The sequence below is a fragment of the Gambusia affinis genome, linkage group LG14 (assembly GCF_019740435.1).
Source record: "Gambusia affinis linkage group LG14, SWU_Gaff_1.0, whole genome shotgun sequence".
Classification (NCBI taxonomy): Eukaryota; Metazoa; Chordata; class Actinopteri; order Cyprinodontiformes; family Poeciliidae; genus Gambusia; species Gambusia affinis.
Genome location: NC_057881.1, coordinates 22,406,952 through 22,430,930, shown reverse-complemented (window position 1 = coordinate 22,430,930; position 23,979 = coordinate 22,406,952). Strand labels below are relative to the sequence as shown.

Genomic DNA, 23,979 nt, shown 5'->3' with positions numbered 1-23,979 from the left:
ATCCGATATTAATACTGCTCTTATTTAGCAGTATTTACTGATACTATATAAATATTTGCACTTTTGACAGTGTAAATATTTACTTATTGGACTGGTATTGATAAAATTATAATGTTGATATCAGTATATTGCACAGACATCACTTTTCATTTCATCATGCTCCATAAAAAACTAAGTTTGTAGTCACTATAAAATTAGTACGTAATTACAAATTTTTTAGTAACTTTTGCTTTTACTAACTACAAAAGTAATTAGTAAAAGCATTTTTTTTCCTTGAATTTTCTGTTTTTCTTGCTGGTTGTTCCTAAATCATTAAATAGTGTATGTGTTTGTAAAGGCTCAAAGGAATGTTTTTGGTGCACCTAAAGTGTGTATGTGACTTCTGTTAAAACACAAAGCCACTGATCCTTCTTCATATTGCATGCTTTACGTAAATGCATGTGGATGATGATAACAGCTGAAGAGCAGAAGCGACAAGATTTATTTTAAGCGGGCGGGGAGGCAGCGAGTGCAGCACAACATTCAAGCTTTATCATGTTAGCAGGAGTGAAGATATTCCTATTACCAGCCACTATGTTTGTTTGTTTTTTTTCTTTATTTAGCCTGTGGTTTATTGTTATTTCTTTTAATGTTAAATTACCAAAAATTACAAAATAATTTAGTTTTTTCAAGGAAAAAACTAAAATCTCACTCAGACACAATCAACAATCCTTAAAGCAGGCAAGATTTAATTATTATTATTTTTCTCTAAATTTTGTTCCATTTTAGAGTAGCAGTCACAGGTTATATCTTAAAAAAAACAACAACAACAACAGAAGAAGTGCTAAAGATAGATTAATGTGTCTTGTTTCACTTTAATGACTAGTGCACCACAACCATTTTTTTCTTATCATTGCCACAGTACAAACGTTCAGTTATATTTTCAAAACCAAATTCATTCAATTTAATTCTACAACTTTGTCAACTTCATTAAGTAAAATTTTGCTTTTTATCTGTTAAAGTGTTTTGGGGAAAGTTTTTAAAAAATTTTTTTAGTTGAACTGGATTATCTTTGTGTCTTCAAAGACCTACAAACATACTGCGACATTGATATTATACAGTTTGACTGCATTTCTGCAAATATCTGAATTTGCTCCACATTTGCCTTAATAGATATGCAGACATGAATTGATGAAATTTCTAAAACCTGACATAACAGAACACCTGTAGACTTTTATTTCATATGAAAATATGTTTTTTTTTTTCTTAGGTTGGACCATCTGTTCTCTTCTGTCAGTGTGATTGTCCCAAAGTTGTCCTGAACCTTTGGACTCTACAGTCTCCAGTTCCTGTTCTCACACCTTCATTATTATATTTTTGTATTACCTAAAAAAAGAAAAAAAATCACCGACAGGGGCAAGACCAGTCACACACTTAAATGTTGTTTTAGCAAAAGAAAAATTGAGGAAATAATGAAAACTCAACGAGTGATATTTTTTGAAGAATATGGGAGAGATGCCACTTCACTTATTTCTGATCAAATACTTTTAAGGTTCTCTTTGTATAATAACATTAATGGATTTTATGACAGATTTTGATGTACGGCCCTAAAGGATGGAATAATGTGACGTATGAGAATGTTTGCATGTACATTTTAGTTGCTTCGAGATATACACAGCATCCTATCAAGACTATTTCTTCATAGTCATATCTTGTCCTGTCTAGACAACGTCTTGATAATCCTACACAGTTTCCCAACATGAGCCCCAAACTTAAGTTTTGAATCCAAGATAAGCCACGGGTGTTTGAGCTGCGTTATTTCTTTGATTTCTGTTTGATTTATTGTCATATTTTAAACTTTCCTTTTTTTTCCACAAAGAAAAACAGAAGTCACAGTTTTTGTATAGTTTGCAGCCAATGCCAGACAAATGTAAAGACAAACTGCTGCAACCACAGGAAACAGACGAACAAGAGAAAATGCTGCAAACACAAAAACCTGCAAACTTCCTCCACAAAGTGGAACATGTCTCAATAGTGGAGCAGGTGCACTATTTTCATAGAAAACACCTACTTCACCGTAGTGATTCCAGGTTTGATTCAGTTCACCTACTGCATGTCTTCCCCGTCTCTCCCTGCCCTTCTTCCTGTTTAGCCGCTGCTGAATAACAGCCAGTAGTGGCATTGAAAACCTTTAATGAATGTCCTGCAGCAGTAAGATGACAGATTACAGATTTTGTAGTAGATGTACAAAATCCAAAATTTTGAGATTAATCTCAGAAATGTTCTAGCAAAGACATAAAAATGTCTGAGTTTGAAAAGTTGGAAATTTGCCAGAAAAAAAAAAATTGAAATTTTGAGAATAATATCAGAAATTTCCGAGTTTTTTCAAGCAAAATTGAAACATTTGGAGCACAGACATTTCTTTGATTTTTCCCAGAAAATTTAGGTAATTTTTATTTTATGTTCTTCTTCCTCTTTTTCTATCTACAACGGCCACACAGCCCCTAATATTCTGTTGTACAGTAGCCTCCAGACCTGAACCAAACAGAAAACCTGTGAAAGGAGCTGAGCTCCCATGATGCCCAGCGGCACCAAAACCACAAAGACTCTGGTAAAAACGTGGTTGAAGGGTTAAAAGAGGAGATGTGATGTGATGACTTCCTGAAGCCGGAAGCCGAAAAGCAAGAGTTTTATAGTGTAAGAGTTTTTCATATTAGATTAAATTCTTAAGAGTGCATCAGGTCATACTTTTCACAGATCAAATGATCAAATTGTACTCTGAGAAAATGCAAGTAATGCATGACAGGCAGAACAGCATGTTTGCTTTGTATTAACTGTGAAAGCAACATGCTGAGTCATGCTGGATAATCCTAATTCCTGGCCTACTGGTGACGTAGGACAGTGACGGTACAGCAGAACAACCAGTTGTTGTTAGTTTTTAATTGTCTCTGCTGCTCGTTTCATCTCTCAGGACTAGACACCTGAATTTGCCAGAGATGAGTTTAACATAAAGTATTTTAAATCAAATACAACATTGTGCTTATTTTGACAGCAGAATTTAAGAGACATCAAAATATAAAACTTACTCATCTCTTCCCTTTCATTTTGCCATTAATTTTACATCCAGATGCCAGATTGTCTGACTATTTAGAAATACATATATATGGATCTTGCACATTGGCTTTTCTGACTATTTGTTGCCTGCAAAATATAACTTCCTATTATCATTCATTTATTTTATTATTATTGGAGCCTTGCAACAAAATGTCACACAGTATGCACATTTTAAATGTACAATTGAATGACAATGGACCTTACCACAGGGGCCATTTCATTGGCTGAGGCCCTTCTTTATTTTTACCGTGGCTATGTGAACGTCTTACGACCACACATTTCTCGTTAGCTAAGTACAGCATAATGTCAGTTCTGATACAACTTCTACACCTTGAAGCCCGTCTGCTACACAGTCTTATGTTCGCTAAACAGATCAATATGCAATGTGTACTGTATCTGACATACACTAAAGATTTTATTTTAGCAGAAAAGGCTTTGGACTAAACTGTTACTCGTGTTAGCCACTGTAGCACCAAGTACAGTGTATCAGGCCAACAAACCACAGGAATCACCCACTGATTTCAAAAGTAGCCAGCAAAAAGATGAATGCCCGACTTACCCAGCCTTACAATAACAATATAGCCATCAGTGATCTTGTCCACAACTATATTAACGTAGAGGGTTTGTGGATCTGCCGTTTCCTCATCGAGCAAAAAGCATTTTGCTGTGACCTGCACGGTGTTGGAGGCATCGCGTGGCTCAAACACCTTGATCTCAAAAAAGATGACATGAACTTCTTAGTTCCTCTGTCCATTGTAGTAGCTGATGTATTGTGAAAATCCGGTAGAAATTATGCACTAATGGAGTCAGAAATACACTGCAGAGCATCAGTGGAAGTGGAAGATGCCATGTTTACATAGAAAAAACACGCCACCAGGTTTTGTTTGTGAGACTTGTGGCCATGTGGGATTTTCTAGGTCGGTTGTGGGCAGAGCTTGGTAAAGTCCATAAAGGCTGTTGTTGAAAAAAAGTGAAACCACAAAGACAGCAGTCTGTTCAACAATCTCATCTCAACAGGTTCATCAAAACCCAAAGCCACAAAGAAGGTCAAGGGATGGATCTGTATCTGCTGTCCAAGCCATCCTTCCTCATGTACGTTCCCAAGGTAAAATGATAGACCTGCTTATTTCATACGGAAACATTTAGAACGTGGGATGCTAGACTATTGATGTCAGTCTACAGACTAACATCAATAGACGTTTATCGGCTATTTATATTTTTTCATCCCTTCAAACTGGTTCCCGAGTCCACAGCAGAGCTCTGCTGAGCGCTCCAAAATAATATAAAGCAATTTCAATACTAAAACTTTTTTTTTCTTACTTTTTTGGTTATAATGAACTAGAATGTCTTTCACATGGATATATGACTTATATGTTTAACCTGAAAATACTAGCTGTGTTTTTATTAACCATAGAAAAGTGTAAATTGATATTACGAAGATAAGTAAACATGACAACTTAGAAAAAAAAACCTCATGTTTTTCGATAATAGGTTTTTGCGCCAGTTTGAGCTGGTTTTTCGGCCGTATGGAAAGAATTGTATTTTGCAAAACTGCAACCAAAACATTTGTTCTCCCCACAGCCAGACGTTACCACTAGCGGAAAGACAGGAAGTAAAAGAATGATCTTTTTTTATTTATTTTTTGGACAATGTGCAGCTGGTTCCAGCAGAGTTCTCACATCGTTGCAAAAAGCTCTTCTGTAAAATCACCGACTCCAGTTTCCCCAAAACGCCGCAAACGGAGCAAGTCCAAAGTAGGCGGGGCTTGTCGCTCCAACGCCTCAGTAAGACACACGTTTCCTCTGATGGCTGATAGATGATGAGCGTTAGCGCCATGGCTGAATTATCAATAGCTCTTATGTAACTGTTTACGTCCGTCGCTACTGTAATTTTAATGACTTGTTGAGTGAACTAGCTTATTTATGTGATTTTAATTTACTCTTATTTAATGAAAATGCCACAAAATTGTGTTTTTTGGACATAAAAGGGATACAGACAAAGACTGTACCTGGTGTAGAGGAACTCTTAAGAGAACCCAGTGACGGTGACACGACTACATCTTGTAGTTTCTAAACAATATGATGTCAGCTGCCACCATGTTTAGGGTGTCTGGATTTTTTTAATGGCTTTATAAAAATGTAAGTATTATAGAAGCCAACCAGGATTTTAGAATCTCAATTTATCCAAACTAACTAGCAGGTAGCTTTAGTGTTTCTGTTGCTTTAGCCACTGGTTCCACGTTTACTCAGCCTGTTATTCTATATTCTCCAGATGTGTGACATGTTTGGAAATCCTGAACTGACTCCTTGCGTATGAAACTTTGTGTTGCTGCATGTGCTAAGCAGCTTTCATGTTCATTCAGTAGTGACGCAACATGTCACCAAACCACGCCTCCCATCACTTTGTGGACAGCATTATCTATTCTGACACAAAGAAAGAAACAACAGAAACACGATGAAGTTCACTCTGTAGAATCCAGTGAGTTCTCTTCACCTGAACAGTTTAGTTGGCGCTCATTTGTGAAATATCAAGACGTTCTGCTTACATTATTTATGGGCAAACTGACTGAGCTGGACTGATTAAAATGGCAAGTAACTTTATTTTATGGAATAAAATTATTAAGCATATTTAACAGCTGTTGTGTCAGTGAATTGTGGGTTCTCTTCCATACTGTGGTCCCTGTTCTTTTCTGTTCAGGGTTTTTTTTTTCTTCTAGTCTGTTGCTTTCATTAGGCCCTAATGTGTGCTGTGTGTTTATTTAGTATTTCTAGTATCATGTTGTATGTTGCTTCACTCATATGTCAACTCCTGGGTGTATTGTATGATCTCTGTCTAATGTTCTCTAATTCTTTGCTCTCGTGTTTCATTGTGGTTGTGTATCCTAACTTCTTGCTCATCAATTTTTATTCTTGCAGGACCGATTATTGCCTCATACTCACTTCTGAAAAAACTTTAAGTTTAGCTGTTTGTTTTTTTTGTAAACGCCTTGTTCAACTCAACTTCCCCCTCTGCCTCTTTCATCTTGACAAAAAAGAACAAAGCTGGTGCACAACACGAGGCTTGACAGATGCAAATTCGCGGCTTACCGCCCATTCTCTACAGACTGACATGCCTCCAAAGTCCAAGAACTTGATATCCAGGATGAAACTGAAAACGAAGCCGTTCATTTTTCTGCTGGCCATAACCTTCACAGGATTTCTCCTGACGTCTCACTGGCTGCAGCAAAGCTTGTGTGGCTGTTTTTCTAGAGACATTCTGCCGTTCATCCGTCGCGTTGAGCCTTTTCTGTCTGCGAACAACAGCATCTCTGAAGACGCCTTCATATGGTGGACGGTAAGCAGTCACACGTTTAATAAAAAAAGATCTGTTGTGTGGTTATTCGAATGCTGGCCTAACATCCAACCAATGTTTCATGTATCTTGGCAGCGCTTACAGGATGAACGACGAGACTTTGATTACTATAAAGCGACAGTTAACAAGCTCTTTGAGATATTCCCGCCTAATCCCACCTTTGGAAAATGGAGCACAGGCAGAATCAGAACGTGTGCCGTAGTGGGGAACTCTGTTAATCTGAAAGGATCAGGCTATGGACGTCTGATAGATATGAACGATGCCATCATAAGGTAAATGTTGCTTTTGTTACTTCATACAGGAAACCAAAAAATAAAAAGTAAAGAGCATTTCCAAACCAAACCAGTTTGGCTTTTTGTGCTGTTTAGAATGAACTTTGCTCAAATCCGAAGTTATGAGGCTGATGTCGGCACTAAAACAACTCATCATGTCATGTATCCAGAGAGTGCTGTGGATTTAGATAATACCACCCATCTTGTGCTGTTTCCCTTCAAAATACAAGATATGGAATGGCTCATCAAGGCCCGCACAACGGGATTCTACGGCAGGTGAGTAACACCCTAAAATGACACGTTATTATATTCATCATTATCTATTGTTTTTGGGCTAATTCCTCACAAAACTTGTAGTCATCTCTGTGCCTGAAGTTTGGAAAGATGCAAAAGAAAACATGATCAAGAGGGATGAGAGTAAATTTGAGGGGCAAACCCAGGCGTCAGTGCATAGCATCATGGGAAACCTTGGAGATCTAGCAGCCCGGTATCCTACGCAAAGATTAAAAACGCTCCAACTGCAGGCCTGTTTAACCTCTAACTGACCACTCTGACAAATTACAGTTATAGATTGAAATGTCCCTGCAACATTCAGCTTCTATGCACCTCAAACTTCCAGAAAGCTGCAAAGTTCCTTTAAGTCAAAGCTAAAAACCACCTGCATGTAGTTACTCTTGAGCCAAAATAACTGGGACATTGACCAACATATTTGATGTTCATCAATGATTTTAACAATGTTACTTGACAAAATAGATCGTCTGTTGGTGGTTTTCACAATCATTGACTATATGATGCATTTATGATGTTTTTATGTTTTCATGACGTAAAGAACTTTGAAGTGTATCAGGTTTATTTGCTGCACAAATAAACCTGATAGACTGTTTGGCCCCTCAGCAGTCAGGTTAAATTGATGTCAAAATACGAACGCATTCATACAGCATGTGCAGTCAAAACCCACTTCCTGGCCTACCCCAACTCTCCAAAATAGTGAAACCGCAGCAGGTTTCCTGTCAGAATGACGCACCCTCAGCCACATTGTCATCCGGCCTCGAGTTACGAAGGCCTTACAAGGCAAGATTCGAAAAGTCTTAAGCAAAAGTATTCGCTTTGCGATCCAGTAGCAAAAAAGTGATTTCACAAAGATGCGTTTTATTTCGAAGCACTTTTTTATACAGTCTGTGTCTGTGTACGTTACAGACGTTACAGACTGTGTGTGTATAATAGATAAATACACCGTGTAAGATATACACAGTGTATTTATCTACAAACCAAACATATCTGTTATACACACTGTGTATAATAGATATACACACACAGTGAGAGACTGTTTTTGCTTTTGCTTTTGCTTGATGAGAAAAATCTGCCATCTTTATCTTTTCAAGAGCCACCCTTCCTGTGTGCTGGTAAAAGTAAGATATAGATATATGGTTGAATACTTGAAATATTTTAAGTCTTCAGTCTCTAACATGTGGTGTATTTTGCTATGTAAATGAGTGGTATTATGTATTTTTCAGGCACATAGTGCCATTTTATAGCACAATCAAGTAACTGTTACCTTCAGTCGCTGTTAAAATGCTGTACATATCAAACATAACTTTAAATAAATGTGAAAATGTTTGGAAGGGTAGTAGATTTTTGGGAATCAAAACACTTGGATGTTTAATCGTTTGGTTCCATAGAAAAACTAGAAAATCCAAAGTAAGGCTGTTCAAAATACAAAGTAGCAGTTTTATAACTAACTCAGAGTTCATATAAACTTTTAATAAGGAGAAAGTAAATTCTTTGTGTTCTTCCCTAAACTAAGACAGTATCCGATTCTTGCATATCATTGTTTCCTTTAGTCTTTAAAAATAAGAGTCGGTTTAATTTTTTGTCATGTCATGCTGTTTTCAGAAAATCGTACGCGCCAGTAAAACCCAAAATACAAGCCAACAATGACTTGGTGAGTATTGTGATTAACGTAGCGAAAGTTTTTCTTCTCTGCAATGTAAGAAATGCATCTGAAGGCTGCTGTTAACAGGTGAAGGTGATCAGCCCAGCCTTCATGAGGTATGTTCACGAAGTCTGGCTGCGCAAGAAAATGGCCTATCCATCCACTGGCTTTATGGTTCTGGTTGCTGCCCTTCACGTTTGCGATCAGGTGAGATCATCCGACTATTACCATTGAGAAGATTATGACTTTTGAGAAGAGATAAAGCTACAAGAAAGAGAATTGGAATCATCAGAACAATTCAGTGGGGCATGTGAAGGAACAACAGAAACATAAAAACACAGGATATCTTTGTGTGTGTGTGTGCGTGTGTGTGTGTGTGTGTGTGTGCGTGTGTGCGTGTGTGTGTGTGTGTATTCCTAGGTCAGTGTGTTTGGATTCGGAGCAGACAGTGATGGAAATTGGAGCCATTACTTTGAAGTACTGACAAACAAAAGATTTAAAACGGGAGAGCATCCAGGACAAGAAGAATATTCTGTTATGCAGCTGCTAGCTGACCAAAACTCAATCAAATTCTACAAAGGTTTGTGATGTTTCTTTAAAGATGTCAGGACCTTTGGGGTTAAATGGAAAGTCCAGTTTTTAAACTGGTCTTTCAGTGACGCCGTTTTGTCTTTAACATAATGTGGAGGTTTGTGGAAATCCTCATGGTGTGTTGATGCTAACACACCATATATACTAGCCACACCAACAAAGCTAATTTAACCTTGTAAAACAAATCAAAATGAACGTTTGCAGTGTTTTTTGATTCAACTCAACTCAACTCAGTCCTCCAGGACTGTCAGCAGTAGAAACAGAAACTTTACCTGTTGGGGAAAATCGACTACATTCTCTTTGCATTGTCCCCTCATGATGGCAGTGATATAGTAGGATCCAATTAGACTCTTAATCAATATGGGTTGTTGTTATGTTATTGTACGGTGTTTCAAGATCTTGTTCAATGTTCCCTTTTTTAACTTTGGCCCCCTTGCCCCTCCAAAGGTCTCTGTACGGCCCTGGTATCCTCCTCTCACCTTCTTGTTTAAACAGAGCAACTGTGGTTGCAGCTAAAACTGCTTCTGCAACAATTCCTAGCAATGCAGACAGATAGATCATGACCTGCTGTGATGATTTTGAGATAGTATTTGTTGGAAGTTGCTGTACGTTTTCCAGTACATGAACACATTCTACCTGTTAGCTCACCCTCACTTCAAAAACTTCTAAATTCTCTTAAATGAGCTATTTTTGCTCAAAGAAGAAAAATAAAATCTTTCATACTCTCCAGGCTTCTTAAAAGCTTGTAAAGGTGATGTGCTTTAAAAATGGTGATGTGTTTTAATTTTATTGATTAAGGTGCTTTTATTTATTTGTTTCAGGAAAGAGCAATAAGCCCAACTGACGTCATCCTGGGTTTTGCCGGGTCCCAGAGTGGAACATTCAATTAAAACCAGCAGAAATGGGTTCAATCTGACCAAATATCGTTTACAATTCTTCTTGAGGTGAACAGTAAAACTCTTATCCTTTACATGATCATGATGTGGTTGTATTTTCCTGGAGCAGTGCACAAGAGAGATATCTTATTGTATTTATTTTCTAAGTAATTTATTCTGTTTGTTTTTAAGCACGTGAGCTTAGAAACAAACAGCAGTATCATGACCTTGATCTGGTTTTTGCTGTCAGTTTATTTTGAAGTAAAAGTGGATTTCATTTTGTCATTACTTTTGTTTCCTTATCTGTTTTCAGTTATTAAATTTCTTTTGAATTGTGCGTAATTGTATTATAGATAAATGCTTCTAAGCTATCATGAGCCACCACAGTTTGTGCTTTTGTTCTCAATCTCAGAACTAAAGTTTCTTTGTTTCTTGCTATATCTGTTCCTTCAGGGGTTTTTTTGGGGGTTTTTTAAATTCATTACAAATCTGCCAACATCCTATTTGTATTTGTGTCTTCATCACCAACAAACCATAAATAGTAAATGGACTGAATTTTTACTCACTTTTTCACACCTTTACTTTAGAGCCACACAAACATTCATGCCCTTAAAACACAGATGGCCTGACAGATTGTGGTTTGGTGGCTTGCTAACTACCACACATGTCAGGAACCTGGAGTCAAACCCACAACTGAAAAATCTGTTATTACACTTTTCACTGAGTTACAAAGCCTGTGTGGAAATATTTCCATAAAAGAATGTCTAATAACCTGTTTTTAGTGACGGCCTCATGTCTTGTCTCTAAGGAATCTTCCCTTAGGTCCATCACAGGTTTATCAACTCATCATAGCCGTCATCCAGGTTTAAAGAAGCTGTTTGTGAAACACACCAACTATGGAAGTTGTTAAGAAAATAAACAAGTCTTTCCTAAGGTGAAACACAGAGTCAATCAAAAACGAATCGAAATGCGTTTTTATTATTATTTTATTAAGAAGTAAAACAAAGAATATGAGCAGTGACTCTCCTGGCGAATCCAGAATGAAGAAAAGATAAAAGTACATCGTTTTAATGTCCACCAGCCCCAACCAGGTCAACCACTAGCTCCCTCCAACATGAAAGGTGCTTTATAGCTAAAATTGATTGCTTTATTGATTGATTGAAATAAAACAAGTTGGACATAACGAAGTCAAAGCAAATGATTTGCTTAAAGGGGAGTTATGATTCAAAATTCACTTTATACACGTTTGTTTTAAGGCCCACCTCTAAAATAAGACGACACATCTCATGGGGTCGTCCTTGACTCAAACAAATTGAAGTTATCTTGGCTCGTCGACCAAAGTGGAAATATAGAAAATAAAATGTAATTTGTACTTTTATTTATAATAATAATAAATAATAGATTTTATTTATAATGCCCTTTATGTCTTGACAAAAAAAAAAAACATAACATTAACAGGCAATTATAATGAATGAAAATAACTACATAAATTAAGAAAGAAGGGATTAAAAGAAAATATCTAAAAATGTGAACAAAACGTTTTGCTGCAAAAAAAAAAAAAAAAAAAAGATTTGACCATTTGGGTCTTAATTGTTTCTGAAGCAACCCGAACACTTAAACAACAAATAACAGCTAACTGCTTTTTTATTTTTTTGGAGGGGGGGATACATTAATATGTTTTGGTATCTGGAAAATGAGTCGTTACAAAAATGTCCTGACTGCTGAGTCACACTTCACGGTTTCCCAGCAAACCCTGCCGAGTTCCAGCATGTTTGGTCAGCCGTACAATGGCTGGAAAATAAAAGTGTTTTATTGTGGACTTACAGTCCAGAAACCACTTGCTGTATTCTTGTTGGCTGTGCAGGAGGCTCCACTTCTGTTCGCAGCCATTCTCACATGTGAGCGTTGAATTGGAGGAGCGTTGCCAACAGCAACTTATTTGGATTTAAAGTGACAGGAGGTCCTAGAGCAACTCAAAATAGACAGGACTGAGCAGACTATGATCTCATTATTTAAGAATAATTTTGTGCAAAAAAAAAACATGTACTGAACAGGTTTTGTGCAGCCCATAGACTTATGCTCACCTGTTCAAGGAAGCACCTATTGGTCACCTTTCAAACCATGCCACTCTAGGAACAGTTAATGTGTTCATCGCATGTCGACATTCTGGTCTAGCAAAGAACAAAAGGATACGACATTGTAAATCACAGCCATGTATCTGACTGTACCAGTTATGCTGCTTGGAGGTGTTCTAAAGCCGAGTCTTATGCTAACAAGTCAAAACCGGATATTCAAGCTTAGCTAAAAGATAGCGGGCGGAAAAAAATCAAAGCGGAGATAAGCTGATAGAAGAGAACTGATTGTATTCTTATTTTTAAAGTCATTGAGGGGCAAGATGGAGGAAAGTATCAGGTCTGTCACGGCTGAAAGAAGCATTTTCTCATCCAAACCGTGACAGCTAAATGACCTTTAACCCCTTTAAGGTTAGCATTCCAGACCTGTAACCTGTGTCTTTGGGACATCATAAACTATAGTCTCTTCATCGTTTTTCCTTACTTTGCCACTGCTATGTAATGTTTTATTTATTTATTATTTTGCTTGTTTATTTTCCTCCTGATCATGTGAAGCACTTTGAATTACCTTGTTGCTGAAAATGTGATATGCTGATTAAATTTCATTGCCTTTTGTCATGTTTAAAGTCAGAAAGGAACAAAATTCAGGACAAAAAAAACAAACTTGTGCTGCTCATAGAACATGGTGCAGCCACGTTTCAAGGATGTGAAACTAACTTGGAGGTTAGTTTTATCTTTTTTTTTTCCCAAGTTGTTCACTAAAAATAATTCCACCAGAAACAAGTAAATATATATATTCCCTGTGTTATTCCAGTGTGGCCTTATTTAGCTCCTGCCTCACTGTCTGTGTGAATAACTTAAAGTTATTCCAAGACCTGCTCCAATACAAGGGTTCAAACATATAAACTTTCATAAGGTAACATACTTTGTTTGGCCATTGTGAAAAGCAGCTAACATACTAGAAGAAAGCATGTTAGCTGCTTTTTAAAAAAATCAAAAAAGAAGTCGAGGTGGAGGTTGACCAACAAACGAGACAGTCGTCTTTACAGCCAGAGCTACAAAATGAAAACATATTTAAACCATGACAGCATCCAGAACTCGGTCCACATGAGAACCTGTTGCAGAACTTGAAAGCTCATGCTAACAGAGCTGTTGGACCTCGGCTGAGCTGCGTTGCAAAGAGTAACAATATTTAGGAACCAGTTTCACGTGCTATTGTTCATAACCAAGTCAGGAATTGTTTCTGTCTCCTCACGCCTTCTCATGTATGTCTGGCACATTTCCCAATGTTATGTAATGGCCTGCTGGAGTCAACAACCACTTCCACATACTCTGGCTTGATCTGATTCAGGTTCTCTGTCTCCTTGTAAGGGAATGATTGTCGGACGGCATGAACGATAACATCAGTTTACCAATGTACTGGGAGGTTATGTGAAGATTAGGACAAAAAAATAGAAACAGATAAACCGACAAAAATGCACAACATGGCAGGTTTGAGCTGGTTTTGTAGAAGGAGTTTATTTAGAGAGTGTGTCGTCTGTTGCACATGCTAGATGATCCTTCAGATGTACCAGAGAAAATAACTTTTATGCCAATGTGTAGTTTAAAATCAAGATCACGTTGTGCATGGTTCGGTCATCCTACACCAGGGGTGTCAGCTCACCTGACATCAAGATCATGAATCCTCTTAAAGGGCCGGTTTGCCAGAATGTATTGAGAAAAATCTGCAATAAGCTCCCAATTGTGCTGGGATTTGTTGATTTTTGTATGAGTTTCCACGATAATTCACAAGAAACTGGAGGGACTGATTGATAGAATTTGGCAGCAAGCAGATGTAAACCGCATTGATTTGATCAATATTTAAGCACACTTAGTGTTTAGTCTAGAATCTAGAGGGCTACAGAAAAAGCCATGGTGGGCCGGATTTGGCCCACGGGCCTTGAGTTTGACACGTGTCCTAGACTAAATATCACAGGTCTCCACTTCCTTCTGTCCAAAACGTATTTCAGAGACTGAGGGAAAAGATTATCAGCTCCTCATGCACACTGACCTACAGCTTGGTCTGCCAGTGTAGATGATTGGACTGATTTCTGTGTCTGATGTTTTAGAAGAAAAGAACCGGCATCATTCAGTCAGCATGGACAAATATCTGTGCTTGTAGTGTCTTATCTAATTGCATAATTTGCCATTTCAGAGTCTAATGTTGTACATGGAGGATGGATGAAAACACTGAGCTGATGAACTTTTTTTTCTGAGGGTGTTTTCACACCTGGTAGACTTGAGTCAATCAGGGACCAAAGTTGCAACATTTGTTACATGTTCAGCTGCTGCAGTTGCTTTCACACTGCACTGCACTTGTAAAAACCGCATCAGAGTTCACTTCAACAAAACCGAAACGGAGGCCCAGTTTTGGTTGAAGTGACGGGTTTGACTGCACATTGACAGCACCCCAAGAGGAAGCAGGCTTTCTAGACAAATGAACTAGAGTTTGATTAAAGTGAACTAAACAGGTCTGTGATGATGGTGAGTTTCAGCCAGAAGTGGGCAGAGACAACCCAAAGACCCAACTGAGCCACAGGCAGAGCTGAAGAGGCTGTGATTCTTTGCTTTCTCAAGTTTCTGCGTACAGGAAAAGTCTCGAGGTGGCCACGAGCAAAACTGCTTTAAAAAATGGACTTGCTTAAATTTCTGTATGTATGTTTGATTTCTATTTTTGTGTGTCACCCAATTACTTTTTTTTTTTTTTTTTTTTTACCACTACCTTCATTTGTGGACTAGTGGCTGAAAAAAGTATTGAAACTGTGCCAGTGACAGCCAGAGCTACAAAATGAAAAAATGAAAGCACTCATTTGTTATTTGAGCCACAGAGAGTCTAGACCCTGAACACCCGTGTCCGCAAGAGAGAAATATGGATCCATCAACATACATGTGCATCTGTCAAACGTGTGCTGACAGAGACACGTCTGACTTTGACTGAGCTTAAGCTAAATTTCTAAAGATTGGGAAAATATTTCAATCTCAAAGTGCGCAACGCGACTGATGAAAATCTGTGTTGTGTTGTCTTCTTTACATCATATCCTCATCGGTGATTGTTTTGGCTTATTTCATGTAAGCCTGGCAGGTACCGGCATTTATGTGACTTGGATGTGCATTCAGCCTTTAGATATATACAAATCTCATGTAGGACATTCTGGAAGGATGAATGGATGAGAACACTGACCCTTTCTGGTGGCAGGCAAAGAGAAGTTGACATGTTTCCTCTGCAGGGAGTCTGGGCTCTTCCTTATAGACACGACGGGAAGCTCGGCCTCAGAACCAGGTCAGGTTAGAGTTTAGATCAGGACTAAACCCGATTCAAACCTATAGGCATTGTGTCTATAATTCACTTTAATTATAGACCAAAGTCCAAAGTAAGTCCAATATATACATTTTTTTTTTTCAATTAAGACTTTACTGCTTTCATTTTTTGACCACCATTTAAGTAGCTTTTGCTTATTGCCTTCAGGCTCCATCTTGTCGCTTGTTGTAGCCGCAGGGTGAGTCAAGTGCAGATTTCCTGGGATGTGTGACTGACGGGATCGACCGTGGAGACACGTGCGCATGCAGTGCGCTGCGCTTGTTACAATCTTTCTTTACTTCCTCAACAGGTTAAACTGTCTACTCCTTGAGACAGTTTAACATAATATATTTAAAAAATATATTTTGGACAAATGTAATAATGTACAGTGTTTCATGAGTAACTTTGCTATGATTTGTACACATTTTTAAATGTTATCAATAATAATGTTGCCCATTTTAGCTATGTTTAATTGTACAAATAATTAGCTGCTGCTAACCGCTCATTGGGAGCTACTGATTTGTAGTTTGTTTAGGGTTATTTATTGTAGTTTATTTAATGTTTAGAGGCAGAAGCAGCCAGACTGATAAAACCACCAACTAGATTTTCTCTTTTCTTAGAATAAACACAATGAACCTGAATGTGTCTGTGTTAGACACACATATATATATATATCCATATATCTCCTCAGATGCCCAACATGAAATGTCCTTCACCATCTGCAACCTCAACCTTAATATTTGCTGATGGGCGCCCCCTTGTGGCCCTATGCATCTACAAAGAGAAGAGGCGAGGCAGGCCATCAATCTTTCTCACTTTCAGCAAACAGACCTGGTCACTGCAGCAGGACAGAGTCCAGTAGTAGGTAGGGAAATGGTCAAGCGTTTCAAATTCCTTCTATTGATTCTCACAGGTGGCATTTTTAGAAACGGAGCATCTGACATTCTGACACAACAGCGTCTCGGTACCGGATATCACCAGGACAGTTTGTTTTAATTTGCTCTAGTGTGAGAAGCTGGACGTTTTCACTCCGTCCCTGAGGAGAACTGAAAATATTCTCTTATGTCTTTTCTGATATAAATGACGTTGAAAACAAAGTGCACTTTTTGTTTTGTTGTCTTAACTTTTTTTCTTCTGCCCTTCAGGGTGTCTTTTGAGGGATCTAGTGTCCCTTATATGAAGGTAGGCTGACAGGATAGACGGGAGGACATGCAGCAGATGTCGCCCTGTCTGGGAATCAAACCCACGACAACCACTTCGAGGACTCGGGGCCTCCAAGCCTGGGTCGCACTATTCCCTACGCCACCACAGCACGACCCATTTCATTGTCCATCTTATACTCAGGAATTAATTCTTTGGTAAAGTCCTTTTTAGCTTTGATTCAAAGGAGGTCAGTGTTTCAGCAGTTTTGCAGTTTTATGGAAGTTTGTTCTAGATTTGTATATTTAATTATTCGTTTCTGTTGCATTCATCATGACGAAGATCAACATGTAGCGCTTTCAGGTATCTAAGGCTAGATTTGGCGCACTGGGTACTTTTCATTTAATGTTCCACCCCAAGAAACTGGTTTCACTACATTTCCCATGAACCACCAGGTACTGATTTGTCATAAAGAATTAAACTTAGTTGAACTGCCTATGTCTGATGTCTAATGAGACTTTTTAAAGGTAAAGTATTTATTTACCAAACTTCAGAATGAAAATTAAAGTAGACCACATGTGAAAATTATACCATCACACTGAATATGGTCACCAGTAGACCTTATGTCTGGCTGAATGAGTAGAACTTAACAAAAATAAAAACAGGTATTATCCTTTTGTTTGTTCTTTAACCTTCAAATAACCAGAAAAACAAAACGAATAAAAATACAACAGGCTTTGTCAACCACCTGGTTTATAAATAGGGACTTTCCCTTTCTATTAAATACTTATGAAGTTCTAAATTAAATTATTTTTTAACAGTCCCGAACACATAAAAGTCCTTTAGTCTTAACACAATACAATAGAAAATAGTTGACAGTTTTTAATTCGTGGGCCCACCAAAATAAATAAAACAAATGAAAGCCGGTAATATAGTCAATAAACCCCCGTTCCAGGCCTGATACTGACGCCACTGGTCCTCAATCCACAGTGACGGGTTTATATCAGGTCCTGACGACTCACCTCTCCAGATAACAGTCAGTTAATCCACGCCTTTCTCGGTAGAGGCGGAGGAAACCGCAGCCAAACCCAAATAGCGGGACCAGCGGTACTCCCGTTAGTCCCGCCCCCCAGCCAATCAGAATTCAGGAAAAGTGTAGCCGCCCAATAGCAACTGACCTTAGGCAAAACAAACATCCTTTGGAAATCCAGGAATGCTTCACTGGAATTACAGCATCGAGACAATATGAGTGCATCCATATGACGGCGAAACAGGGCCATTGTAGATAGAAAATAACAATTAAAAACAGAGGAGTACTGCCAAAAAAAAAAAAACTCAAGAAATTTTGAGTCATTTCAGAAATGTTCTACAAAAACCAAGGAAGATCCAAAAGTTTGTGAAAATTTGTGGGGGTGGGGAGGGAACTCAGATCGTGTTTCATTTCCGAATTTTTCTAGGAAAGAAAAATCTCTGAGCTCTAAAGGTAAAAAATTTTGCAAGAAATAAACCCCTCAGATTTTGATATCTATTTCAGAATATTTTTGCAAAAAAGAGAGAGAGAGAAAAATCAAGGAGATGTCTGAGCTGTAAAAATTAAAAATTTGCTAGAAAAAAGAAACACATATTTTGAGATTAATTTCAGAAATTTCCCATAAAAAAAACGTGGACAGTTTTTAAAGTTGAGGATCTTTGACTTGTGGAAATTTTGCAAGTTTCAAACCTTTTTGACTGTTGGAGCTCAGAAATTTCCACGTTATTTCTATAAAAATTTCTGAAATTAATCTCATTATTTGCCAGTTTTTGGCTTTTGGAACTCAGACATTTCCAAAAAAATTTTCTAGAGAATTTCTCAGATAAATCTACAAATTTACTCCTGTTGTTGTTGTTTTTGTTGTTGTTTTTTTTAATCTACAAACCATCATATCACCTCCACCAGCTTTGCGTACACAGGCTGAATTGTTTGCGTCATTGTTTTCTCCAAAACAGCTCAAACTCTGTCAGGCTGGATGGAGAGAAAGTGTTTTTTTTTTTTTTTTTCAAATCCTGCCAAAGTTTCTCAATTGGTCTAAATTTTGACCAGATCAACCTGATAAATGGACAGGCCTCTATCTGAACAGTTCCACTGTGGTTCTGTTTGCCATTGTTCTGCTGGAAGACAAACGTCTTCCTCAGTGTGGAGATTCCTGCAGGTTATCTTCCAGGATTTGCTCCTCTTGAGCTTTTTATCAGCTGCCATGCGTCAGCGTGCAGCTGCGTGTCCTGCCGTCTGCAGCAGGAGCACGTCGGTTCCATCCTCTCGTCTTCTTCAACGCTCCCGTGAATAAGTTGCCACGGCTCATGTTTTCTCTGCCGTCCGGAGCTGAAAGGCGCTCCCCCTTTGTTCCTCTCGTGTGCTCCTTTTGTAAAAACAGACCACACCTCTTCACATATGACACCAGCCAGTTCCTCAATGACATGTACTTCCTGGAGGTCAAATATTCTGACTGGATTTGAAGGTAACGGCTTTCAAAGTGTGACGGGAGCAGAGAAATAGACTCTTTTATCAGGTAAGGCTCATTTCTGTTAGAAATAACTTCGCTTAAAGTAACAGGAGTCATTTGTATTTTAGGATTATGACACTAATACTTTAATAGAATGGGTTATTTTTCCATAAATAGATTGAATAAAAGAAAAACACTTCATGAGCTAGCAAACCTTTTCTTTTCTTTTTCTTTTTTGCTACATTTTAGCTGACTAAGCTATTCCTTTGAATAGCCATTTAAAGCAAATTTAAAGTCATTAGCTTTATTTTTCTCTCCATATTTTTTTTTTATTTTTATTTTTTACAGAGAATCTCTGCCACTCAAGAATCACAAGTTGAAGATGATGCTGACATGGAAAATGTTGATTTTCCTGTTCACTCTGACTGCTGTAGGAATGTTCTTTAAGTTAGATGTCAGTAAACGGCGGCTGCCTGGTAATGAACCGTTACCGAACAAGACCGCACAGGCCCACAGGATGCAGAATAGAAACTCACCGGACAAAAAATTGGAAGACCAAAATCTTCAGGAGAAAAGTGTAGAGGCCAAAAACATTTTTCCACAAGACCAAAATGCACAGGACAAGAAAGTAGAGGGAAAGACCCCATGTGGTTGTCAGAAATGTTTTTCCAAAGATGACAAGTTTCTCATGAGTCGTTTCAATCCTTCCATTGAACCATTTCTGTCTGCAAGCTCCAGCCTGTCTCTGGATGTTTTCATGTGGTGGAAGGCAAGCTGTTTCCATTCAATTGTTCAACTTTTTTTATTTATTTATTTATTTTTGTCCCAAGTTGTTCCTTTAAACTGATCTAACAAAATGATGTGTTTGATGTGTGTAACAGCACTTACAGTATGAAAGAAGTGACTTTAATTACTACAAAACAGCAGTGGCCAACCTGTTTGCGGTATTCCCGCCGGTTCCGGACCTCGGAAAGCTCAGCCCGGGAAAATGCCGGACTTGTGCTGTGGTTGGGAATTCGTTGAATTTGAGAGGATCGGGCTACGGCTCCCTGATAGACGGTCATGATATCGTTATAAGGTAAATGTTCACTTCTTCACCTTCAAAAAGGTAAAACAATAAATACATTGGAATAAGGAAATAATTCATTGTCCTGCTGTGCTACTCAGAATGAACGGCGGTCCAACCACAGGCTATGAGAAAGACGTCGGCACCAAAACGACCCATCGAGTCTTGTATCCGGAGAGCGCCGTAGATTTAGATAATTCTACTCATCTCGTACTTTTTGCTTTTAAAGTACAAGATCTGGAGTGGACCCCCAAGGCCTTGACGACGGGATTTTACACAACGTGAGTCATTCTGCTATGTATCTTCCACGTGTTTTTCTGCCACCTTTAATTCATGTGTTCTGTTTCTTTAAGACACACATCCATCAAGCAGGTCTTAAAAGACTGGACCCAGTCAGCTTTATATGCAGGGTCAGTGGGGTCGCACTGACCCTGGTAAACCTGGTAAAAAACCTATACCAGGTTTATTCTGTGCGTGTGTGTTGTGTGTGTGTGTGTGGTTTCGGGAACTGACGGTCTGACGGGACAACACCCCCCACTTTCCCGCCCCTCCTGAGCTTCATGCTAGGACCGCAGGAGGGATGTTTATGTGCTATGATATATTATGAGCTATTTCCTGTTGTTTGTACTGGGATGTGCACCATTCCCAGTCCGTTCTGCACCCTGTCAGAAGCAGAAACATGAAGTTCTCTGTAAGTGTTGTGGAAATGTTCCACAAGCCCCGTGTGCAGGGATGTGCAAAGTATTTGCCCTCTCACAGATTGCTTTTGCTTTTGCGTTTTTGTTACACTAAAGTGTTTCAAATCAAGCAAATGTTAATTTAAATTCATGGTTTAAATGTAAACCATGAATTTACTGTGATGAGCTTTCTTTTTTTTTCTTTTTGAGGAAGAGATTAATTTTATAGGAGCTCTCATACATGTACATTGAAGAAGGAACTTAGTAAAACCTTGTTTGACAACATAATGTTGGGAGAAGATCTCTGAAAGCAACAGCTGGTTGACTCTCAGTCTGAAAAGAGGCTTAAAGTCATTCCTTATGCGTTGGGAATCTAGTGATTCATACTAGGGACACTTTCCACAAGAAATTCTTCTCCATAGTGGTCAAGCCTGCCAAAATCTGTCCAAGGACACATGAAACAATGAAATAAGAAGTCACAAAAGTATCCCAAGGACAATCTAAAACTCTGCTGATATCCCGTATTTGTATGAAGCCCTGTGTTCATGATTCAGCAATAACAAAGATACAAGATGCAGATGGAATCCACCACAGAGTTCCTGGGAAAACGGTGCTGATCAAAATGTCCGTTTGAGTTGTTTTCATTTGCTAAAGTATACCAGACCAGGGGGACAGTCTAACTAAATCTTTAATTAAAACTGTCTGACTCCAGAACTAACCAATACATTTCCTGCAAAAAGTACTAAATTTACCTTGAAATGAACTGTGTGCAGTTGGAGTTGTTGAAAGTGTGCTATATAAATGAATTTGACATTGACTTTAACGCTGCAGTGTGTCACCTTTACTTAAAAAATGTGTCTTTCACATATTTGCTAAAACTCTCTCTATGTCATGAAGGTATAATTTGAGACAGTCGGCTCCACTTCATCCCAGTTATACTTCTGTTGTCTGATGAAATGCACCAAAAACAGCCAATCAGAGCCAGGAGGAGGGCCTTAGCTATCAGTCATGCTCAAGTACTCGCTGCTCAACGTACTAATGGCGGAGAAACAACTCACCGCTACAGGAAAACTGTTTATGCGCTGTCATCGATGACAATGCTAACTAGCCTTAGCATATGTGGCAGGCTCTGCTGACAGGAAACAGCTGGAGTGTAGCAGAAAGCAAGTGGGAGGAGAGGGTGGTGGTTGAGCAGTGCATACATGAGGATAATTGACAGCGCTAAGACCCTCCTCCTGGCTCCGATTGGTTGTTTCTAGTTAGCACTGAGAACACTTTGAATGGATAGAGGATATCGATCTTGTCACAGATTATCTGTCTTATATTGTACTGTCACAACATAATGACTGTTTTAACAAATATGTAAGAAAAAAAACAAAACAACTATTTATTAAAGTTCCATACTGCTGCATTAAAGTTTGGCTTACGTATCTTACATGTTCCCTGTTTGTCCAACTACAGTACCTTGCATATGACAAGAAGGTAAAAAAGGTCATGCCTCATTAAACTGGTTGGTGCATTGAAGGTCTCCAACTTCAGTTTTAAATTCCAGCCAGTGATTCCTAAATTCATTTATTTATTTTTCAGTCCTCAGTTCAGGTCAACCACTGAAGGGTTTTAAGAAAAATAATACAGTATAGAAAGAGTTGCCTACCAGATGGTGCTGGTCTCTCCAAAAACAATATTTGCCAGTTTTAGTCCCTTAATGGCCGACACTCCAACTGCTATATACAAAGTCTGTTAAGAAAATCCTGCAGTTCAAATGATGGCGTGTACGCACGAACAACTCAAGTCCCTTCTGACATTTATCTCATTCACATCGACCGCAAAGAGTTGATCTAATATCAATTTATGTCAAACTGTTTTTAACAGGTCATATAGGAAAGTAAAACCCAAAATAAATGCCAACAAAGATTTGGTAAGTATGCCGATTGATAGTAATTTACTTTCGACCGCAAAGGTAACCATGTCGTAAATTTGAAGGCTGGTTATTTTTCACAGGTGATGGTGGTCAGCCCTGCTTTTATGAAGTATGTCCACAACATCTGGTTGAGAGGGAGGGGAAAGTATCCGTCCACCGGCTTCATGACCTTGATCCTTTCTCTTCACATATGTGACGAGGTAAGCCCACCCAACTCTTCAGAAAACGATAAAGTAGCTTCTGAAGTAGTTTCTGATGCAAAATGAGGTCAAGGTCTTGTGTTTTTTATTTTCCTTTTTTTTGTTCTGCTCTGGCTCCATGTGTTCCCTGCGATTTTTTTCCATGCCTTTTTTCTTCATTTTTAAATTTTTTTTTATTAAAACTGCAAAACTACTCACCATCTCTGTCTCACTGCCACTCATCATGACAGTGTTTGCCATTAACTGCTTTATCAAGTCCAGAGGACTCCAAAGCGCCTCACACTTTGGAGGCGCTTTGGAGTTATATTCAATGACTACCGCCTGCATATAATGTTCCCTGAGGAACTGACGTAACATAAATACAAAAGTTTTATGTTACGTCAGTTCATAAAACTTCAGTCGGGTGAACGACTGAAGTCAGTCGTTCACCCGTTCACAGGTTTTGGTGTCACATTGCAATGTTCTGCAGCACAACTTCAAAAAAATAAAATAAAATAACCCAGAAGCATCAAAACAAACCAGACAGGACTTTCACCTATGTTTAAGATATGAACCGTAACTGAATCACCAGGAAGTGATGTGAAAGGGAAGATGGAGGAAAAGGGATTTTAACCCAACAGCCAGCCTGCTTCACTCAGGTCCAGCTGGGTCACCAGAGAGCAGAAATATTATTTCATTCTTGAGACAAAACCCGTCTAACAGTTTGCAAATAACAGTTAAAACGTAGCAAGGTGTAATTAGGCTTTTTTGTTTTCTGTTCTTTGAAAATGTTTACAGTTGGTACAACTATTTTAAAATAAAAATAAAAATCCATATCACATTACTTCTATCATTAGCCATTTCTTTTTAGGAATTGTCGTCACATCCTTCCATCTTTTAGATAGCACCAGGAAGGATTATAAAGGGATTAAAAGCAAACATTTTGTACACACTGCACAATGCCCTATGGATAAAATTGTGTTTGTACCAGT

General features: G+C 38.4%; 2 protein-coding genes across 5 annotated transcripts in view; both read left to right on the top strand.

The window, feature by feature from the left end:
* Nucleotides 1-4,123: 4,123 nt before the first annotated feature.
* On the top strand, nucleotides 4,124-13,048 carry LOC122843766 (CMP-N-acetylneuraminate-beta-galactosamide-alpha-2,3-sialyltransferase 1-like). Of its 4 annotated transcripts, none has more exons than XM_044138798.1 (8): nucleotides 4,124-4,198; nucleotides 6,196-6,426; nucleotides 6,520-6,716; nucleotides 6,813-6,992; nucleotides 8,610-8,658; nucleotides 8,737-8,856; nucleotides 9,070-9,229; nucleotides 10,062-13,048. In XM_044138798.1, the coding sequence occupies exons 1-8, from the start codon at nucleotides 4,148-4,150 to the stop codon at nucleotides 10,082-10,084; spliced, it is 1,011 nt and encodes a 336-aa protein (XP_043994733.1). In that variant the 5' UTR covers nucleotides 4,124-4,147; the 3' UTR covers nucleotides 10,085-13,048. The 4 variants fall into 4 exon arrangements, 3 of the variants coding, with proteins under 3 accessions (XP_043994733.1, XP_043994734.1, XP_043994732.1); XM_044138799.1 differs by lacking the exon at nucleotides 4,124-4,198 and adding an exon at nucleotides 5,439-5,680 and having other exon boundaries at nucleotides 10,062-13,047; XM_044138797.1 differs by lacking the exon at nucleotides 4,124-4,198 and having other exon boundaries at nucleotides 5,717-6,426.
* A 5,808-nt stretch (nucleotides 13,049-18,856) lies between these two features.
* LOC122843790 (CMP-N-acetylneuraminate-beta-galactosamide-alpha-2,3-sialyltransferase 1-like) overlaps nucleotides 18,857-23,979 on the top strand; it is a 9,832-nt gene continuing 4,709 nt past the window's right edge. The window contains exons 1-6 of the mRNA XM_044138827.1: nucleotides 18,857-19,210; nucleotides 19,493-19,913; nucleotides 20,026-20,222; nucleotides 20,312-20,491; nucleotides 22,760-22,805; nucleotides 22,889-23,008. Of these exons, the coding sequence (XP_043994762.1) occupies nucleotides 19,527-19,913; nucleotides 20,026-20,222; nucleotides 20,312-20,491; nucleotides 22,760-22,805; nucleotides 22,889-23,008 (930 nt within the window). The 5' untranslated portion in view covers nucleotides 18,857-19,210; nucleotides 19,493-19,526. The remainder of the gene's footprint in view (nucleotides 19,211-19,492; nucleotides 19,914-20,025; nucleotides 20,223-20,311; nucleotides 20,492-22,759; nucleotides 22,806-22,888; nucleotides 23,009-23,979) is intronic.

What these genes read in the sequence shown, in the direction of transcription:
- LOC122843766 (XM_044138797.1), top strand. Translation starts at nt 5,833, where the DNA reads ATGTGTGCTGTGTGTTTATTTAGTATTTCTAGTATCATGTTGTATGTT. An exon ending in ACAACGGGATTCTACGGCAG is followed by an intron (nt 6,993 to 8,609) that starts GTGAGTAACACC and finishes TGCTGTTTTCAG; the next exon opens with AAAATCGTACGCGCCAGTAA. An exon ending in CCCTTCACGTTTGCGATCAG is followed by an intron (nt 8,857 to 9,069) that starts GTGAGATCATCC and finishes GTGTATTCCTAG; the next exon opens with GTCAGTGTGTTTGGATTCGG.